General features: G+C 47.6%; 4 protein-coding genes across 4 annotated transcripts; 3 read left to right on the top strand and 1 right to left on the bottom strand.

Annotated features, from left to right (window-relative positions):
• Nucleotides 1–1895: 1895 nt before the first annotated feature.
• On the top strand, nucleotides 1896–3367 carry LOC9632181 (agglutinin-2). The gene has a single exon (XM_002970190.2). It carries the CDS (start codon nucleotides 1912–1914, stop codon nucleotides 3016–3018), a length of 1107 nt encoding a protein of 368 aa, XP_002970236.2. The 5' UTR covers nucleotides 1896–1911; the 3' UTR covers nucleotides 3019–3367.
• A 155-nt stretch (nucleotides 3368–3522) lies between these two features.
• LOC9646618 (elongation factor 2) lies at nucleotides 3523–6438 on the top strand. Its single transcript, XM_002970191.2, has 3 exons — nucleotides 3523–3640; nucleotides 3697–3784; nucleotides 3851–6438. The coding sequence occupies exons 1-3, from the start codon at nucleotides 3638–3640 to the stop codon at nucleotides 6286–6288; spliced, it is 2529 nt and encodes an 842-aa protein (XP_002970237.1). The 5' UTR covers nucleotides 3523–3637; the 3' UTR covers nucleotides 6289–6438.
• Nucleotides 6439–13078: 6640 nt separating this feature from the next.
• On the bottom strand, nucleotides 13079–14562 carry LOC9646620 (transcription factor BHLH094). The gene is made up of 7 exons (XM_002970433.2): nucleotides 14046–14562; nucleotides 13769–13975; nucleotides 13639–13704; nucleotides 13516–13584; nucleotides 13408–13464; nucleotides 13290–13349; nucleotides 13079–13236 (listed from the first exon to the last, which is right to left on the bottom strand). The coding sequence occupies exons 1-7, from the start codon at nucleotides 14343–14345 to the stop codon at nucleotides 13210–13212; spliced, it is 786 nt and encodes a 261-aa protein (XP_002970479.2). The 5' UTR covers nucleotides 14346–14562; the 3' UTR covers nucleotides 13079–13209.
• Nucleotides 14563–14566: 4 nt separating this feature from the next.
• Nucleotides 14567–16273, top strand: LOC9632182 (39S ribosomal protein L45, mitochondrial). The gene is made up of 11 exons (XM_002970193.2): nucleotides 14567–14700; nucleotides 14762–14839; nucleotides 14897–14950; nucleotides 15133–15218; nucleotides 15276–15327; nucleotides 15374–15469; nucleotides 15535–15603; nucleotides 15657–15758; nucleotides 15808–15876; nucleotides 15936–15992; nucleotides 16054–16273. The coding sequence occupies exons 1-11, from the start codon at nucleotides 14602–14604 to the stop codon at nucleotides 16138–16140; spliced, it is 849 nt and encodes a 282-aa protein (XP_002970239.2). The 5' UTR covers nucleotides 14567–14601; the 3' UTR covers nucleotides 16141–16273.
• Nucleotides 16274–16332: the final 59 nt, after the last annotated feature.

A 16332-nucleotide genomic window follows, 5' to 3' on the forward strand; every position in this document is an offset into this window, starting at 1 on the left:
ATCAAATAAGGAAAGAGCAGCATCAGGAGAGATTAATTGCTGGTAGTGCACGACTTCCTCTTGTCTTGCTGCGATCATGATTCTGGTCACCTCAAAAAGATGCTTGTGATGAAGATTAGCAATCTTGGCATTGCAAGCTTTTTGGATCTTATCCTTCAACACAGCCTTAGGAGTCTTGATACAAAGACATTCAACAAAAGTCTCTAACATTGCAAAAAGGAGTGCAATTAAGACATTTATCCTCCTCTTTGTCATTGGCCTCTTGGCCAACAAGTGCCATGCTCAAGATCAAAGAGTTAATTGCTCTGATACCATGAAAGCAACAGAGACATGTGCACATGGGGAAGAATAACTCTCTATATATCACTGTATATGAATGGGGACATAGATATAGAAATTACTGCCACGTGGGCATAACTATACATGCCATATCAGCTCTACCTCCATCTGCCACTATCTTGGCATAATGAGCATTGCCATGAGTCTTGAGGATTGCACCAAAGTTGTCCTGAGTGTGCACCACAAGAGAATTCCTGTGAATGTGATCTCGTCTGGAAAAAGGAGAGGGCGATGGAGTTGCCACTGAGACTTTTGAAATCTTCCTGTGTCCTTTCCCCTTGAGTTGGACATGGTGAAAATTGCGTGGCAGCATGTTACTGCTGATAGAAGCATCGCCCTTGGACAGAGAGTTTCTCTCTCAAACATAGATTCTACTTCCTCGAGGGAGGCATTAAACCACCATTCATTTAGAATGGTGTTGCAAGTTTTTCTCTGTCAGTGCTGTGGCCAATAAGTTGATTTGTATGTTATGTACATCCTAGAAGAGAACTCAACCAAGCGAAGCTCGCTTCCAAGAAGAAAGAAAAAAAAAACAAGAAATTAGCAAAAGCCTACTGTGGTTGCACGCCATGACTGTGCTCTCCCGCGTCAGTTGTTGGATCGTCCAGGCACCGCTCTACGTGCTTTCTCGCGGGACAGCCTCTCAAGCTGCTGCATTTGTAGTAGCCCCTGCAAGAAGACCCAAGCTTGTTTATACTTGTTCTTCACTAAAGAAAAAGAGAAAACGAGAGAATTTTGTCATCTAAGAGCTTACCTTGGATGCGGAGAGCCTTTGATCGGCTTCTGACCATATTTTCTCTCGTCTTGGGGAATGTCAGCGATTTTGTTGCTGACGGCAGGCACGTTGATCACTCGCTTGACTCACTTTCTGGAAGCAAGAGCAAGAGATGAGCGTGCCACAACCTAAAAACATTTTTTTCTACGAAAGAGAGTGAACTTTTTACTGACCTGGTGCGCTTGAAGCAATGGCACTTGCCAACGCTTCAACACTTGTCGAGAATGCTCGCGGCCGAGCATTTCTCCACGAGGAACCGGCTTGAAAATGGTCCCATTGGTGACGCTGTTCTCCAAAAGCCCGCCGTTTGTGGCGCTCCCCGGGGACGAGATGAACGATCTGGACGACGAAGGTGGCGGGCTGGAGCTCATGGAATTATCGGAGCTGAAGCACATCGATCCAAGAGCGAGCTCCGTCCCAGCTGCTGGCTCTTCTTTGGCGAGTTTCTGAATGCTCGCCGGCTGCTCGTCCTTGGAGGAGTGATTCACCAGGAAACCGAGGTTGTGTTGGCCCTTTCCTGAGACGAGCGTGCCCAGTCCGACACAAGAGCGAATTCACCCTTTTGAACTGCAACATTGCCGAGGACGCTGCGAGGGTGTAACACCGGAGGCTTGTCTCTGGATAGAATGTCGATCAATCGATGGACGTTCTCCATGCCAGCTTTTGCCGCTCCTTGGACATAGTGATCCCTGGTATGGCTATGGCTGCCGCCACACATGCACCGGTCCGTTTAGGGCACCACCCATTTTTTTTGTTTATTTTTCTGTTCTTATTTTTTATAATTTAGGGTCTGGGCGATGGACACGGCCATGCTCCAGCTGTGGAGGATGCTCCTCCTCGCCGCGCTAGCGGCGCTCCAAGCCCTGGCCTGGGAATTGGAGAGGAGCAGCGGCGGCGGCGATCGGGCGGAGCCGGCATCGTTCTACTTCACGGATTTCGAGGATAATCTCCAGGATCTCAGCTTGCTCGGCGACGCCAAGTTCGTGCGAATCGAGGGCCAGGCGGATGGAATGGCGGTGCAGCTCTCCGGCACGCGCCAGAACACCGTAGGTAGGCTGCTCTACAGTATCCCTGTCAACATGCTCGATCTATCCAACAATCCGGCCTCCTTCTCCACATTCTTCGAGTTCTCCATGGCCGCCTTCGCCGGCGATGGCCTCGCGTTCGTCATCGTCCCCGACAAGATCTCCATCGGCGCCAGCGGCCCCTGGCTGGGATTGGTGAAAGAGGACGAGATCTCCAACCGGACGGCTATGGCGCCTCACACATTCGCGGTGGAGTTTGACAGCGTCATGAACATGGAACTCCGGGATCCAAACAGCAACCACGTCGGCCTGGATGTGGAAACCATCGTCTCCACCGTCACTGCCAATGCCTCCGACATTGGATTGATCCTCAACGATGGCTCCAGGACCTTCGCGTGGATCCAGTTCGATGGATCGAGCAGCGAGCTAGACGTGAGGATCAGCAAGGATAGGAACTCCAGGCCGACGAAGCCGCTGCTCTCGCACAAGCTAGATCTCAAATCAGTGCTCCGGCCGTGGATGTACGTGGGTTTTAGCTCCTCCACCGGCGAGGCCTCGCAGAAGCACAAGGTGTTCTCCTGGAAGTTCTCCAGCGGCGGAAGTTCTTCCCCGAGTTCTTCAAGCCGGAGGAGGTGGCGAAATGAGATACTCCTACAGGGGATTCACTCGCTCCCGGCGAATCCATTATCCCCCTCGGTCGCAAAAGAGGGAGAGGACGGATCATCAGAAGCCCCCCAGGTTTTGGATGATCACACTAGCAGCTTGGTGATTTTGGTGGTGGGATTTACGTGTGGAGCGAGCGTTACGTTGTTTTTGCTTGCTGGTTGGGCTTTGATGCGTTCCAGATTTGATCACGATGCATATCAGGAGATCAATTAACAGGCAACCTCAGCAATCTACTATGCAAGAAAGTCAATGTAGAGGTAAAGTCACATAGAGGTATGCTCTGCCTTATATATATATTCTTGTGTGGGATGGTTCTTTTTCTTCTTCTTCCAAGTTTTGTTCGTTTTCTTCTTCTTTTTTTTTTTCCTTTTTTCCTATATTCTTTTCCTAGCCGGTTACCAAGTCAGTATAATAGTTTTAATTCTTTTTAGAGGAGGCAAAAAGAAGGATTTTTACTCTCTTTTTTTCTATTTTCGAAGATCTTTTCTCTTGGCGTGTTTTTTCAAGCTAGAAGGCTCTGTAAATTATATCTACAATATAAGAATGTCCGTACTATTATGAATTGGTTCCGCATTTTCTCCGTACTTGTCGTTCGAACGAATCTGATTTTAGCATATGCTAGCATATACGCTTTTCGTGACCTAAAAAAGACGCTTTCGATCTGACGGTGGCCATGCATCCAACGGTTGTGAGCCGCTCCAGCGAGGATTTACATTGTGCGGCGCGCTCCAGTGCGTAGGGTTTCTTGGCGGTCGTAGGCGGCGGCGGCAGAGGCTAGGCGGCCGGATTTTCCTCTCCTTAGCAGCGCGAGCGATCTCAATCGCCTGCCAAGATGGTGAGTGATTCCTCTGGAATTCGTAGCGGATTCTGACATCGTGATGCTCTTTCCAGGTGAAATTCACGGCAGAAGAGCTGCGCCGGATCATGGACAAGAAGCACAACATCCGGAACATGTCTGTGATTGCTCATGTCGATCACGGTGAGTTTCTTCTAGATTTTCCATCCATTCAGTAGCTAAAGCTCGTCGATCTGAAATTTTCGCCAGGAAAATCCACCCTGACGGATTCCCTGGTTGCGGCCGCTGGGATTATCGCCCAGGAGGTGGCTGGAGACGTCCGGATGACCGATACACGCCAAGATGAGGCCGAGCGTGGAATCACTATCAAGTCGACTGGAATTTCCCTCTACTACGAGATGAGCGAGGAGTCTTTGAAAGCTTTCAAGGGGGAGCGAGATGGCTACGAGTACCTGATCAATTTGATCGACTCTCCAGGGCACGTCGACTTTTCATCCGAGGTCACAGCTGCTTTGCGAATCACTGACGGTGCTCTGGTGGTGGTGGACTGTGTGGAGGGTGTCTGCGTCCAGACAGAGACTGTTCTTCGGCAGGCACTGGGAGAGAGGATCAGGCCGGTTTTGACAGTGAACAAGATGGACAGGTGTTTCCTCGAGCTCCAAGTCGATGGCGAGGAAGCTTACCAGACTTTTCAGCGCGTTATCGAGAACGCCAACGTTATCATGGCTACTTACGAGGACGCGCTCCTCGGCGACGTCCAGGTCTACCCAGAGAAGGGGACGGTGGCGTTTTCGGCTGGTCTCCACGGCTGGGCCTTCACCCTGACCAACTTCGCCAAGATGTACGCGTCCAAGTTCAACGTGGACGAGAAGAAGATGATGGAGAGGCTTTGGGGAGAGAACTTCTTTGATCCGGCGACGAAGAAGTGGACGTCGAAGAACACTGGCTCCCCCACCTGCGTCCGTGGCTTCGTGCAGTTCATCTACAATCCCATCAAGCAGATCATCGCCATCTGTATGAACGATCAGAAGGACAAGCTGTGGCCCATGCTCCAGAAGCTCAACGTTACGCTGAAGAACGAGGACAAGGAGCTTGTTGGCAAGCCGCTCATGAAGCGTGTCATGCAGACGTGGCTGCCCGCTAGCGACGCGCTCCTGGAAATGATGGTGTATCATCTGCCATCTCCAGCCAAGGCCCAGAGGTACCGTGTGGAGAACCTCTACGAGGGACCCCTGGACGACAAGTACGCTGCTGCCATCAGGAACTGCGATCCCGAAGGACCCCTGATGCTCTACGTTTCCAAGATGATTCCGGCTTCGGACAAGGGCAGGTTCTTTGCTTTCGGACGAGTCTTCGCGGGCAAGGTGTCCACGGGCTTGAAGGTTCGCATCATGGGACCGAACTACATTCCCGGGCAGAAGAAGGATCTGTACGTGAAGAGCGTACAGAGGACAGTTATCTGGATGGGCAAGAAGCAGGAGTCCGTGGAGGATGTTCCCTGTGGTAACACGGTGGCCATGGTTGGGCTGGACCAGTTCATCACCAAGAATGCGACCCTGACCAACGACACGGAGAGCGACGCTCATCCCATCCGGGCCATGAAGTTCTCCGTCTCCCCGGTTGTCCGCGTTGCCGTCCAGTGCAAGGTGGCGTCCGACTTGCCGAAGCTGGTGGAGGGTCTCAAGCGGCTGGCCAAGTCGGACCCCATGGTGGTGTGCACGATGGCAGAGTCTGGCGAGCACATCATCGCCGGAGCTGGCGAGCTCCACCTGGAGATTTGCCTCAAGGATCTCCAGGACGACTTCATGGGTGGCGCCGAGATCAAGGTGTCGGACCCGGTGGTGTCTTTCCGGGAGACGGTGCTGGAGAGGTCCCGGCAGGTGATGAGCAAGTCGCCCAACAAGCACAACCGGCTCTACTTCGAGGCCCGGCCGCTGGAGGACGGCCTGGCGGAGGCTATCGACGACGGCAAGGTCGGGCCACGCGACGACCCCAAAGTTCGCTCCAAGATCCTGGCGGAGGAATTCGGGTGGGACAAGGACCTGGCGAAGAAGATCTGGTGCTTTGGTCCCGAGACCAACGGACCCAACCTGGTGGTGGACATGTGTAAGGGAGTCCAGTACCTGAACGAGATCAAGGACTCGGTGGTGGCGGCGTTCCAGTGGGCTTCCAAGGAGGGCGCGGTCGCGGAGGAGAACATGAGAGGCATCGCGTTCGAGGTTTGCGACGTGGTGCTCCACACGGACGCGATCCACAGGGGCGGCGGGCAGATCATCCCGACGGCCAGGAGGGTGATGTATGCGTCGCAGCTGTGCGGCAAGCCGAGGCTGCTGGAGCCAGTCTACCTGGTGGAGATCCAGGCGCCGGAGCAAGCGCTGGGAGGGATCTATGGAGTGCTCAACCAGAAGCGTGGGCACGTAACGGAGGAGGTCCAGAGGCCCGGGACGCCGCTCTACAACGTGAAGGCGTTCTTGCCGGTTATCGAGAGCTTTGGGTTCTCGACGGAGCTGCGAGCGGCCACGTCCGGGCAGGCGTTCCCGCAGTGCGTGTTTGATCACTGGGATATGTTGAGCAGTGATCCCATGGATCCGGGGACGCAGGCCGGGGTGATTGCGGCACAGATCAGGAAGAGGAAGGGGCTCAAGGATACCATCACGCCGCTCAGCGAGTACGAGGACAAGCTATAAGAAACTATCGGGGAGAGAGAGAGAACACAAGTTTTTATATGCTACTTTTACTTTTTCTTTTTTTGGTTTGTTTTTTGTTTTAATTTATTTTTCTGAAAACAATTCAGAATAGTTAAATATGAGAATATTTAACTGATATATTGTATTAAACAGAAGAGGGTTTGAAAAGTCTTAAACCATAAGATTCTAACAGAGCCCAGTTTGATTCTCGTGGTTAATGAGAGACAAGCAAGGAGAACCAAAGTTTGATAAATTTGGTTAGGTGGACTAAGTATGATTACAGATGAGAAAAGGATTGTTAGGCACCATAGAATTTAAAAGAGTTTAGAAAGAGCCTTACAATCCCTTTTCAGTTGGGTTAGGGTGTAAGGGATAAATCAATGTAATTATTTATAATTCATAATCGGAGAACACATCGAATTAGGGTTTAGGGTTTTATGATGGAGAAGCAGAAGAGGTACGGCATGAAGAGGAGGTCGCCCTGCTGCGGCTCCGTTTCCGTAAGTCTTGAAGATGCCAAGGCTGGGATCAACAAGATGAAGGCTCTGAAGTGGGAGGATCTGCTTGTGGTTGGCAAAGTAACTTCCCTGCCCTATCCAGGGATGGGCAATCCACCTTCCAGGCCAGGAGGACCCTTTGACTTTGTCGGCATGGCTGATCTGCAGGAGGTACTCGACTGCTTGACGGATCTTGGTGCTGGGAAGGCGCTTCTCGTGGAGGGTCCAAGAGGCATCGGCAAAAGCTGCATTCTCATGGCGTTGGCGTGGATTCACATCGTGCAAGCAAATGATCATCAGAAGGTGCTGTGCATCTGGGCAATGGAGGCCGCCCTCCGCGTGGGCAGTCTGGTGGATGTTGTCAAAGACGGCCTGCGTTTCGCATACTGCTTTCAGGACAGCGTGCTGGCGGAGATCGAGAGCCTCCGTTCCATGGCAGGGATCGTGGAGTTCATCCGAAGCCGCAAGTTGAAGGGGGACATTTTCTCTTTGATAGTTGACGGAGCCGAATACATGGATGCCCAGGATCTCACCGGGGCTGCGAAGGTGGAAAGGCAGGAACTGAGAAACAGCGTGAATAGTCTTGCGAACGAGGCTTTTAAGCGTGTGTACGGGGCCCCCATTGTACCGTGGAACAAGATGCACCCTGAGATGTCAGTAGTAGTCAGGTTACGGGATGGCTTTGCTAATGTAAGTGTGGCTTTACCTTCCAGAATGCTTCAATCTCATATGTGGTTTAATTGTGCAGGAGGAGTATGACGCCTATGTCGGCAAGGTTTCTGTACTGAAAGCTGTCTGCTTGGCTTTTCCCGGCTATGCGGACCTCATCGACTATTATGGCGGTCAGCATCCCCTGTCGCTGGCTGTTCTGGACTATAGCTTCAGGAAGCGAGCCGCATCGAAGCTGACACGCTGGGGTACTTGGTCATCACGGGTTCAGACGCCAGACAATAAGCAGACCCTTGAGCTATTACCGGATGCTGAAGACATTCAAGCAGCACTGGACATGTTTGTCAGTTCATCAGAGGTTGAAGCCATCCGGGAGTCGATAGCGGTTTTGCTCACAAAATACAGGGAACACGGGGTGGTCATGGCTTCATTATATAGCCAGGATGAGATGATTGAGCTGGACGCCAGATATGCAGTTGAGGGAGGAGACTACTGCACGCAGTTCATCAAAAGGATATACGTTGAAGAGTTTCGGAGCGCAGACAGGCTCTTTGGTGGTGCGCCAGCGTGGTTGCCTTACTGCAAGTACCTGCTTAAGAATCCTGTTGGAGTGAACTGGGCTGAGATGGGCTGGTTGTGCGAGCACTTGATAGGGGATGCTCTCCTGATGGGAGGGGGATTGGATCTGGACGGCTTCCACGTGCAGAATGTGAGATCTCGGGGGTTCACTACTGTCCCCAAGTTTGCATATTGGCGCTCCGAAGTAGGCGATGGTGTTTTCTTCATTCCTCTCAAGTACAACTATGGTTCCATCGATGGGCTACTTGTCATCCGAATCCAGGGGAAGCTGCATCTCTTCGCAATCCAGATCACGGTGAACGCCAGCAGGCATTACCACAGCGCCGAAGAGTTCATGAACCTGTCAGTGGTGGAGGAATGGATCCCCAACATACTGGCAAAGCGTGACGAGTGGGAGCTGCATTTCGTTTTTGTCTGCTGCGAGAGCAAGGCTGCGGTCAAAGTTGCGCCGGAACTCAAGGCGACGAGGAGTGGCAGCGCTTTCGGCACCTTGGCTTACACCATGCATCAGGTTACTTTCCAGTCGCTGCTAGCTAACTCGATCAGCAGCGACTTGAAGACAGTGTTAGAAGAGATAGCGATTAGGCGAACGCCAGGAGAGGAAAGAGACTCTGCACCAGCTGGAGCAGCAGGAGCAGCAGCACAAACTACGGCAGCGGGGCCCAAATTGGTGGAGAGGTTGCTTGCTTACTCAAACCGCAAGAAGCTCAACCAGATTGCGCAAGACGAAGGCGTTGCTTTGGATCCTAAACTGAAGAAGCCGGAGTTTGTTCTGCAACTGGCAGCAAAGCTTGCGTGCAAGGATGGTGATGGGGACAGTGAGGGAGGCGCAGCGCAGAGCCAGGGCTGCAAGAAGGCCGAGGAGGCGGGAAACTCCAAGAAGCGATCGAATCCCAAGGATGCCGCTGGAGCTACTGGAGATGCGGCTGCTGCCTCCGCAAAGAAGAAGAAGAAGATCAAGGATGGTAATGGGGACAGTGAGGCGGGCCAGGGCGAGGCCGGGAGCTCTAAGAAGGCCGAGGAGGCGGGAAGCTCCAAGAAGCAATCGAAGCCACTGGAACGGTTGGAGAAGAAGAACAACGAGATAAAGGATGGTGATGGAGGCGCAGCGCAGGGCCAGGGCAAGGCCGGGAGCTCCAAGAAGGCCGAGGAGGCGGGAAGCTTGAAGAAGCGATCAAAGCCCAAGGATGCTGCTTTAGATGCCGCTGCTGCCTCCGCGAAGAAGAACAAGAATGATTTCTTTTCTAACCGTTGATCTAATGGGAGCCGTCCGATCCAGCCCTTGTTCATTAGAAATTGTCGGGTATGGCGATCGCCATGGGAGATGGAAAGCAAGTTTGACGATAAGCAAATCGACGAAGAAATGGGTTTATTTATGTATTGTTATATATTCCCCTGTTCTTTGTGCTGGAGGGGGTTTTATTTGGACATCTAGTTAGCAAGCAGGGTATCTAGATATATAGGTCAATGGAACACCTTGCTCATGTTCCTATACTGTCTTTTGTATCTCAAGTCTAATGGTTCTTAGGGGAAATTGGCTTCTTTCCTGGTTTATATGTGGCTTTGCAAGGGATGGTGAGCTCACTAGTAAATACAGTCAATTGTGTGTCCTTTAAAGCAAACCTTGCTAGAAAAATAAAAATAAAAAAATGTATTGTCAATTAGTTTGAGATGAACTTATATTTTCTGATCTTATATATAAAAAAAACAGAAGCATTCATTTTGGATTTATTTTGAAGCATCTTCTCCTCTTTCCAACAAGTTAAAAAATGCACAATTTAGTGGAGAATCAAGCCATATATGCAAGTATTTTTCTCTTGCATTTCCCCCAACTTTGCACCAATTTGGAGAACTGTTTGTATAGATATTTAGATCTAGTTATAAAGATTCCAAAATATACTTTCTTAATAAGCAAAATGTAAGTTAAGAGATCTTTCACTTTTTCTCATTTTTTTCTTCATTCCCTCTTCCCAGTTGTGTCCTAAAGCTTTAAGAGTGAGATTTCTTGAATGTTCTTTAAAATTTCTTTTATGGATCTCTTCCTTTGCTTCCTAGCTTCCTTTCTTGCAAAAGAATTTGCCAAAAATAATGACTTTTATTGTTGTTTATCTTACAAACTATATACCTGTGACTTTAAAGAGTTCTTTCTTATTTCATCATCATTTTCATCTTTTTTAAGCATGTTGGATAAATCTCTTTTAGATCTTTCAGCCATGTGCTTACATGCAAGGTTTAATTGCAAGATGAGGAATTTTGAGTGGTTTCCCACTCATATTCATTTGCTTTGAGTAAAAAGAGTGGTTTCAGTTGTTTTTCATGCAGTTATAAGCAATTTAGACTTTCTATAGAAGTATAGTTGCCTTCTTACGCACTTATCCTCACTATTTTTAGTGCTCTTAAGCTTGAGATATTCATATTTGTTTGCCTTTGTGAGCTTGTGGGTGACAATTTTTAAGTTTCTTTTCAGATTTTATAGCTATTTATTTTGGCTGTAAGATTATATCAACTTTAAAGATTCACATCTAACGACTTTAGGATTGTTTCCTAGTCAGTCCTCCCCTTTATTCTTCACTTTCTAGTCTTGTTTCCTTGGGTTTGGGATAATTCTTAAGAAATTTGTATTGTGGAGACTAACAAAATAAAATATCAATCTCTAATAGATTATAACTAATCACCAACCATATAAATCACCATAGATGAAAAATCTCAAGTTCTATAATATGCCTATGGAAAAACATCTTATCTCATTTCAATCTCAACTTTCACAATATCAATATCAAAGCATCACTTCAATATCATCAACACCAAAACAAAACTAAAAAAAAGCAAGAGAGAATCACCATTCAAAGCTCTTTAGCAACTAAATTAACCAAAGTCAAAGATTAGTATTAATCCATTATCAATACCTAATTACAAATAACACATAATTAAGGAGTAAATTACTATATTCAAACACAAGAAGACATGAAAAATCATGAAACCCTAAAATCCTCTTCAATACCATCTAGTAAGTAAATCCACTGGAAAGTGTTAGTAGTCCTCAATTAAGTCTCTTCTAATTGCCTTTATAAGACCTAAATATCAAACTCACATCATCAAGTCATATAAATACATTAGATCCAATATATAGGAATATGGATAAGTATAAACAAGATAACAACTCAAATTCTATTGTACTACTATAAGCCTATGATAAATGCTTGGAAGTTTGGCTCCATATTGCCTTTGACACATGTATCCAAGGATTAAGTTCTACTCTATGGTTATACTATGGTAAATTACCATAAAATATAAGGTGAAAACCACATGATTACAATGTTGGTCATTCTTCCCTATTCTTTATTCTAGGAATTGACAAGTGTGCAAGTTCTGCACTGCCAAACTCTTTACATGACCTTTGGTGAATTGTGTCAATAACTAGATGATTATAGTTAGGGTCTTTGTTGATGATATTTGGGATGATGTATGTCAAGTTATTGTATCTTGGCAGTGCAAAACTTGCACACTCATCAGCTTGTGTAATGTTGTGATGGCAAGAGTAATAGCAAAAAACATAGAAAACCTATAATAAAATAAAGAGGCAAACAATTTAAAATGAGCCTCTTAAATTCAACCCATTAGCATCTTTTGTTCTGACAAAAATGTTCAAGAGTAGGCAGCCCAATGCAAACTCAACTATTCTAAAGTTATCATTTTCCATCATTATCGCAAGAAGACCTTCCTAAAATTCAATCCAAGTTCAAGCTTGAGCGTGAGCAAGAGCCAAGTCTGAATGTGAGTCTGAGCAAAAACTTGAGTACATGCTTGAGCCCAAGGGGTTGTAGGTCTGGGGTCAAAATGTTATCATATCAAGATCTGGGGTCAAAATGTTGTCCAATTTTGCTGCAAGATCGTTGCCTATCAAGCTTGCAAAGATCTATAGTAAAGTACATGGATTTGTGAATGGTTCTTGTAAAGGACAAATTAGTACACAATCAAAGAAGGTTTAGTGGAGCTTGCACTGCTTTACAAGGCCATGGTCTTCATTGGTGCTACAAGTGACACAATCAGGTATTTGTGCAATGCAATTGGATCTGCTTCACCCGTGAAAAGGAACAGTATTGTGGTCTCCATTGGTGCTACAAGTTACACAATCAGGTATTTGTGCAATGCAACTGGATCTGCTTCACCCGTGAAAAGGAACAGTATTGTTGGAGTTAACTCCATGCTAGGATCATGTTCATTCTCTGTTATATCACTAGAATCTGCTCCAAAAGAACCTTTAGTGTCAAATGTGTCACTGTTGTTATCATGAGGCTTGTCTCCACACAAACTAGTGTGCAGCTCCTTCACATGTTCCAGAGTGATTGTAGGCAATCCTAGGTAGCCTGGAGTGCTAGTGAAGAGGCCAAACTATTGATCTTGTCCACTGGAAATGTATTGTCACCATTCTTGGGTATCTGCTCCAACATTGTTGGAGAATCTTGTCTACAATTTCCATGATCTGTGAAGAGGTTTTGGAGTGTCTACTGAGCTGAAGGAAAGTCCCATGGTAGTAGAGTTTGGTCGAGCAAAGTGAGAGTAACCACACAGTAGTAAACTTCCTATAGCTCGCTTTCCTTATGCACCATAGGATCTAAATGCCCCACAGCTACTTGTGCAGCCCCACTGATGGAAAACTCACACAAAGTTTTCCATAGGGCTAGTGGGAATCATGCGTATCCCAGTATGTAATCCATCCCGTGATACATCCAAACGGGCTTGGCAGTTATCTCGGGCCACGGTTCTCCATCTTCATATCTCGTTTCTTCTGCCAGAGGCAAGTCGCTCAAAACGAAGAACGCATTATCTGGCCTTTTCTTCCTGTACACGTTATCACAGAAGGTGTAGTTACGGAATGAGAAGTCTTGTACTTGCTGCCACAGCCGCATGGTATCCCTCAGCCAGTAGTCCCAAATTGATAAACCCAATCCACCATAGTGGCTGCCGTACCCACCCGCCGTTGCTCAAACATCCAAGAAGGTTTTCAATATGCGTTGACACCTTCTCACAGTACTCAAGCTGTATGTATGGGAATAGATGTCCAACAATTCGAATTGAAAGAACTGCCTGATCCGTCAACTTTCTCTATTCCCGTATATTCTACTATATTTATGAGATTAGACGACGTAATTAGTTTTATGCTTGAGCACCACTCCTAACAGCGCAGGACCGCCCGGAAATTCTGAAGACCGTGATCTCAAAAAATCAAACATCCAACCAAGGATCCATTCTCACCTGTGACGGATCACGAGCGAAGCAATTCGCGTCATGAGCTCCGGCGGCCATCGATGGAACCTAGAGAAAACTTGGAGCATCAAGACGAGACTAGAAACTCTACATCTGGCTTTCTTACTTGGTAAGCATCCGTGTATAGAGCTGGCTTCACTGCTGCTAGCTTCATCGAAAGAAACTGTAGAGAAGAGAAATCACGCGAAAGATGGTGCTAACAGTAGCTTCTTACCTCAACTTGCCGCTGGAGAGATTGGACATAGTTGATGATCTCGTCTAGCATCATAGCTTTTCCCGTTACCTATCACACAACCACAGTGGAAAAATCACGAGTGTTTGAGAAATCTAGTAGAACCTTGCTGCAACCAGGCACGAGATCCTGCAGCGTTTTCATGCGCTCGCTAATCTTCTCACGACGAACCTGGAAGAAAAAAAGCAGAGACAAGAATCAACACACAGAGTTCTTCTTTGTTTTGTGAACTGACCCTTTCGGCGAGACTGTGGCTGTCCGTTGCTTGGCCTCGCCTTGCTCGAACGTGAATGTAATCTTGCGTGTTCCCAGCTCCTGGCTTGGAATTCTCCTTGCCCAGATTGGAATTCGTAGTGTTCTCGGTGCTCTCGCTCAAAGCTTGATCACCGCGATCCTTGGCACCTTTTGGTTTCTTGTGCTGCTTCTCATTCGCTTCTATGGCCTGCGAAAGAAAAAAAATACGAACGAAAAGAGAGATGTGAGAAGAACTCACAGGTAGAGAAAGAAGTCACCTTTCTATCCTTTGGAGGTCTCCTTCTCTTGGCCTTGTCGATCGCGGTGGGAGGCGGTGCTGTGATCACGTCTTGGCCATCGTTGGAGGGATTCACATCGAAATCCGACTGAGGCAAGACCGCTGGAAGCGTGGACGTGGCGAGCTCCGCCTCGGGATCTCCCGCAATCTCGTGCCAGAGATCGCCATTGATGAGGAGCTGCGTGAAGGAGAATGCGCTCTGCCGCGAGGTGCTCGCATCCCCGTCGCCGCAAGATTCGCCCCTGGGAATCTCTCTCGGGGAGGAATGCCTGGGCGCCATAGGCGCTGAGAAATGCAGCGCTCACTCTCCGTGTCTACCTCGATCCCTCTCTACTTGCGCTCCAATTCCGCGCCGCCGGCCACAGTGCTACAATGCGGCAGTGGGATCGATCTACATTGCCTGTGGAGCGCTCAGCTTGGCGAGCGCGATCCTTTCCCCGCGCGAAATCCTTCCTCCATAGCCGCAATCGAGCAAGAGATTGACAAACCCTAGCAAAGCAGAGTATATTTTATTTTAGGGTTCTAGCGTGATCGCCATGGCGGCATTGAGGCGAAGCGCGAGCCTCTGGCGCCTCGATCGATGGAGCACGGGTTTCGGGAGAATCGGAGCGATGAAGCAGCAGCTTTGCGATCAGGTAAAGCATTCTCTCTACCGCGGCTCGGTTGGAAACTTAGTTTTTCTTCCTTTGGAATCAGACTGCTTGGCGATCGTCTGTAGGAATCGAAAGAAATCGCGGCTTTGCGGGGCTTGGAGAGTTCATTCCTCGCAAAGAGGTGAGCTTTTTTTTTGTTCCTTCTTCTTTGTTCTTTCTTACAGTTCCAAGTTTGTAGATTTTTTCTTCGGCTTTTGCTATACCTTGGAGAGGCCTCGCGACTGCTCGTCAAGTAAGTGAGAAGCTCTTTCTTTTTTTTGCTTAGCAGTCTTTGAGCTCTGCCTGCAGTATGGAGGTCATGCCATCTTAGTTTTTCGAGGTAATTCCTAGCAACGGAGAGAAGATATAGATGCATGAGCTCGATCTGTGTTCTTTACAAACGATTTATCAAGTGCTCTTTCTTTTTCTATGTAGGTGAAGATGGATTTCTACATGAGTAGTCCCGGGTTGATCGCGGAGAAATATCGGCCACCTCCACCACCGCTTCCGTTTTTCCAAAGGTACTTTGACTTGTTCTTTTTTTCTTTCCAGTGCGAGCTTCTCTAGACACTCCATAGGTGGTTCACACGACAAGGCTGGAGGCTCAAGAAGAAATACCTCATGGACATGGTTAGTCATTCGTTCCGCTATTCCAGGTGATTGAATCTCTTGGCAGCTGAAAACAGCGTATTGTCTAGCCAAACTCCGCAAAAAGCACAAAGGATACAACCAGAAGGTTTTCTACCGGGAAGCGACTGATTTGTATAAGGAGGTACGAGCTCGCCATAGCTTACACATTTTTATTTTTTTTGAAACAAAAGCCATTTTTTTTTACAGATAAACAAGCTCTCTGCTGCTGGCGATCTGGGTAAACTTCGTAGGCTCGTCACGGAACACTTTTTTTCTGTAAGTTTGCTTTTAGAGTCTAGCATAATTCCCTCACTCTTGTTTCTGCATAGGTGATAAAGAACCAAATCAAGCAAAGACAAGCTGCCTATAGTCGCGTTCATTGGGAGATGGTTGGACAGATCAAGCTGATGAGAACTCTCCAGGGACGCTTGGTAGGAAGAACTATCATCGAGATGCTATAAAACCAATCTTTGCTTCCAGATTGGAATCGACAGGAAGGATCTGGACAATGCGTTCGTCCAGATCACTCTTCGGATACAAAGTAACCAGGTACCTTTCCTCCCAAGCAATCGAATCAAATCAGATTAAATTTTGATCTTGGTGGACAGATATTCGCTGCTTATGACAAGAACAATAACATTATCAAAGGCGATTTGGAGAAACCAGTAAGTTTCTGGAAGCTCAGTTATACTGACTCAAACGAAGTGGTGTTTGTTTCTTTCCCAGCTCTTGGTCGAGGACATATGGATCTTTGAGAAACACCTCACGAGACCCGATTCGACCTGGAGGCTCTGTGGTCAGCTAAACTTTTGAGTCAAATTTCCTTCCAGAAGTTACTAGCGGAGAACTTACAAAAAAAATTGTGTATGAGTGTGACGGTTTTAGCTGTTAGCCAGCTACAAAACTTCGATCTTCTCTTTTATATATCCTACACAAACATCAAGCGTCAGTATGTGATCAACATCAACGAGAAAGAAAAGCGCCACAAAGATATCAGACCCAAAA

This window comes from Selaginella moellendorffii, unplaced genomic scaffold (genome assembly GCF_000143415.4).
Source record: "Selaginella moellendorffii unplaced genomic scaffold, v1.0 SELMOscaffold_14, whole genome shotgun sequence".
Classification (NCBI taxonomy): Eukaryota; Viridiplantae; Streptophyta; class Lycopodiopsida; order Selaginellales; family Selaginellaceae; genus Selaginella; species Selaginella moellendorffii.

Excerpts from the sequence above, each read along its gene's own strand:
- LOC9632181 (XM_002970190.2), top strand. The coding sequence starts at position 1,912 with ATGGACACGGCCATGCTCCAGCTGTGGAGGATGCTCCTCCTCGCCGCG.
- LOC9646618 (XM_002970191.2), top strand. Across the intron at positions 3,785-3,850 it reads GATTGCTCATGTCGATCACG|GAAAATCCACCCTGACGGAT; the intron begins GTGAGTTTCTTC and ends AATTTTCGCCAG.
- LOC9632182 (XM_002970193.2), top strand. The coding sequence starts at position 14,602 with ATGGCGGCATTGAGGCGAAGCGCGAGCCTCTGGCGCCTCGATCGATGG. Across the intron at positions 14,951-15,132 it reads GCCTCGCGACTGCTCGTCAA|GTGAAGATGGATTTCTACAT; the intron begins GTAAGTGAGAAG and ends TTTTCTATGTAG. Across the intron at positions 15,993-16,053 it reads AAGGCGATTTGGAGAAACCA|CTCTTGGTCGAGGACATATG; the intron begins GTAAGTTTCTGG and ends TTTCTTTCCCAG.
- LOC9646620 (XM_002970433.2), bottom strand. The coding sequence starts at position 14,345 with ATGGCGCCCAGGCATTCCTCCCCGAGAGAGATTCCCAGGGGCGAATCT. Across the intron at positions 13,465-13,515 it reads CTCTCCAGCGGCAAGTTGAG|TTTCTTTCGATGAAGCTAGC; the intron begins GTAAGAAGCTAC and ends TCTTCTCTACAG. Across the intron at positions 13,237-13,289 it reads TCGCTCGTGATCCGTCACAG|AATTTCCGGGCGGTCCTGCG; the intron begins GTGAGAATGGAT and ends CACGGTCTTCAG.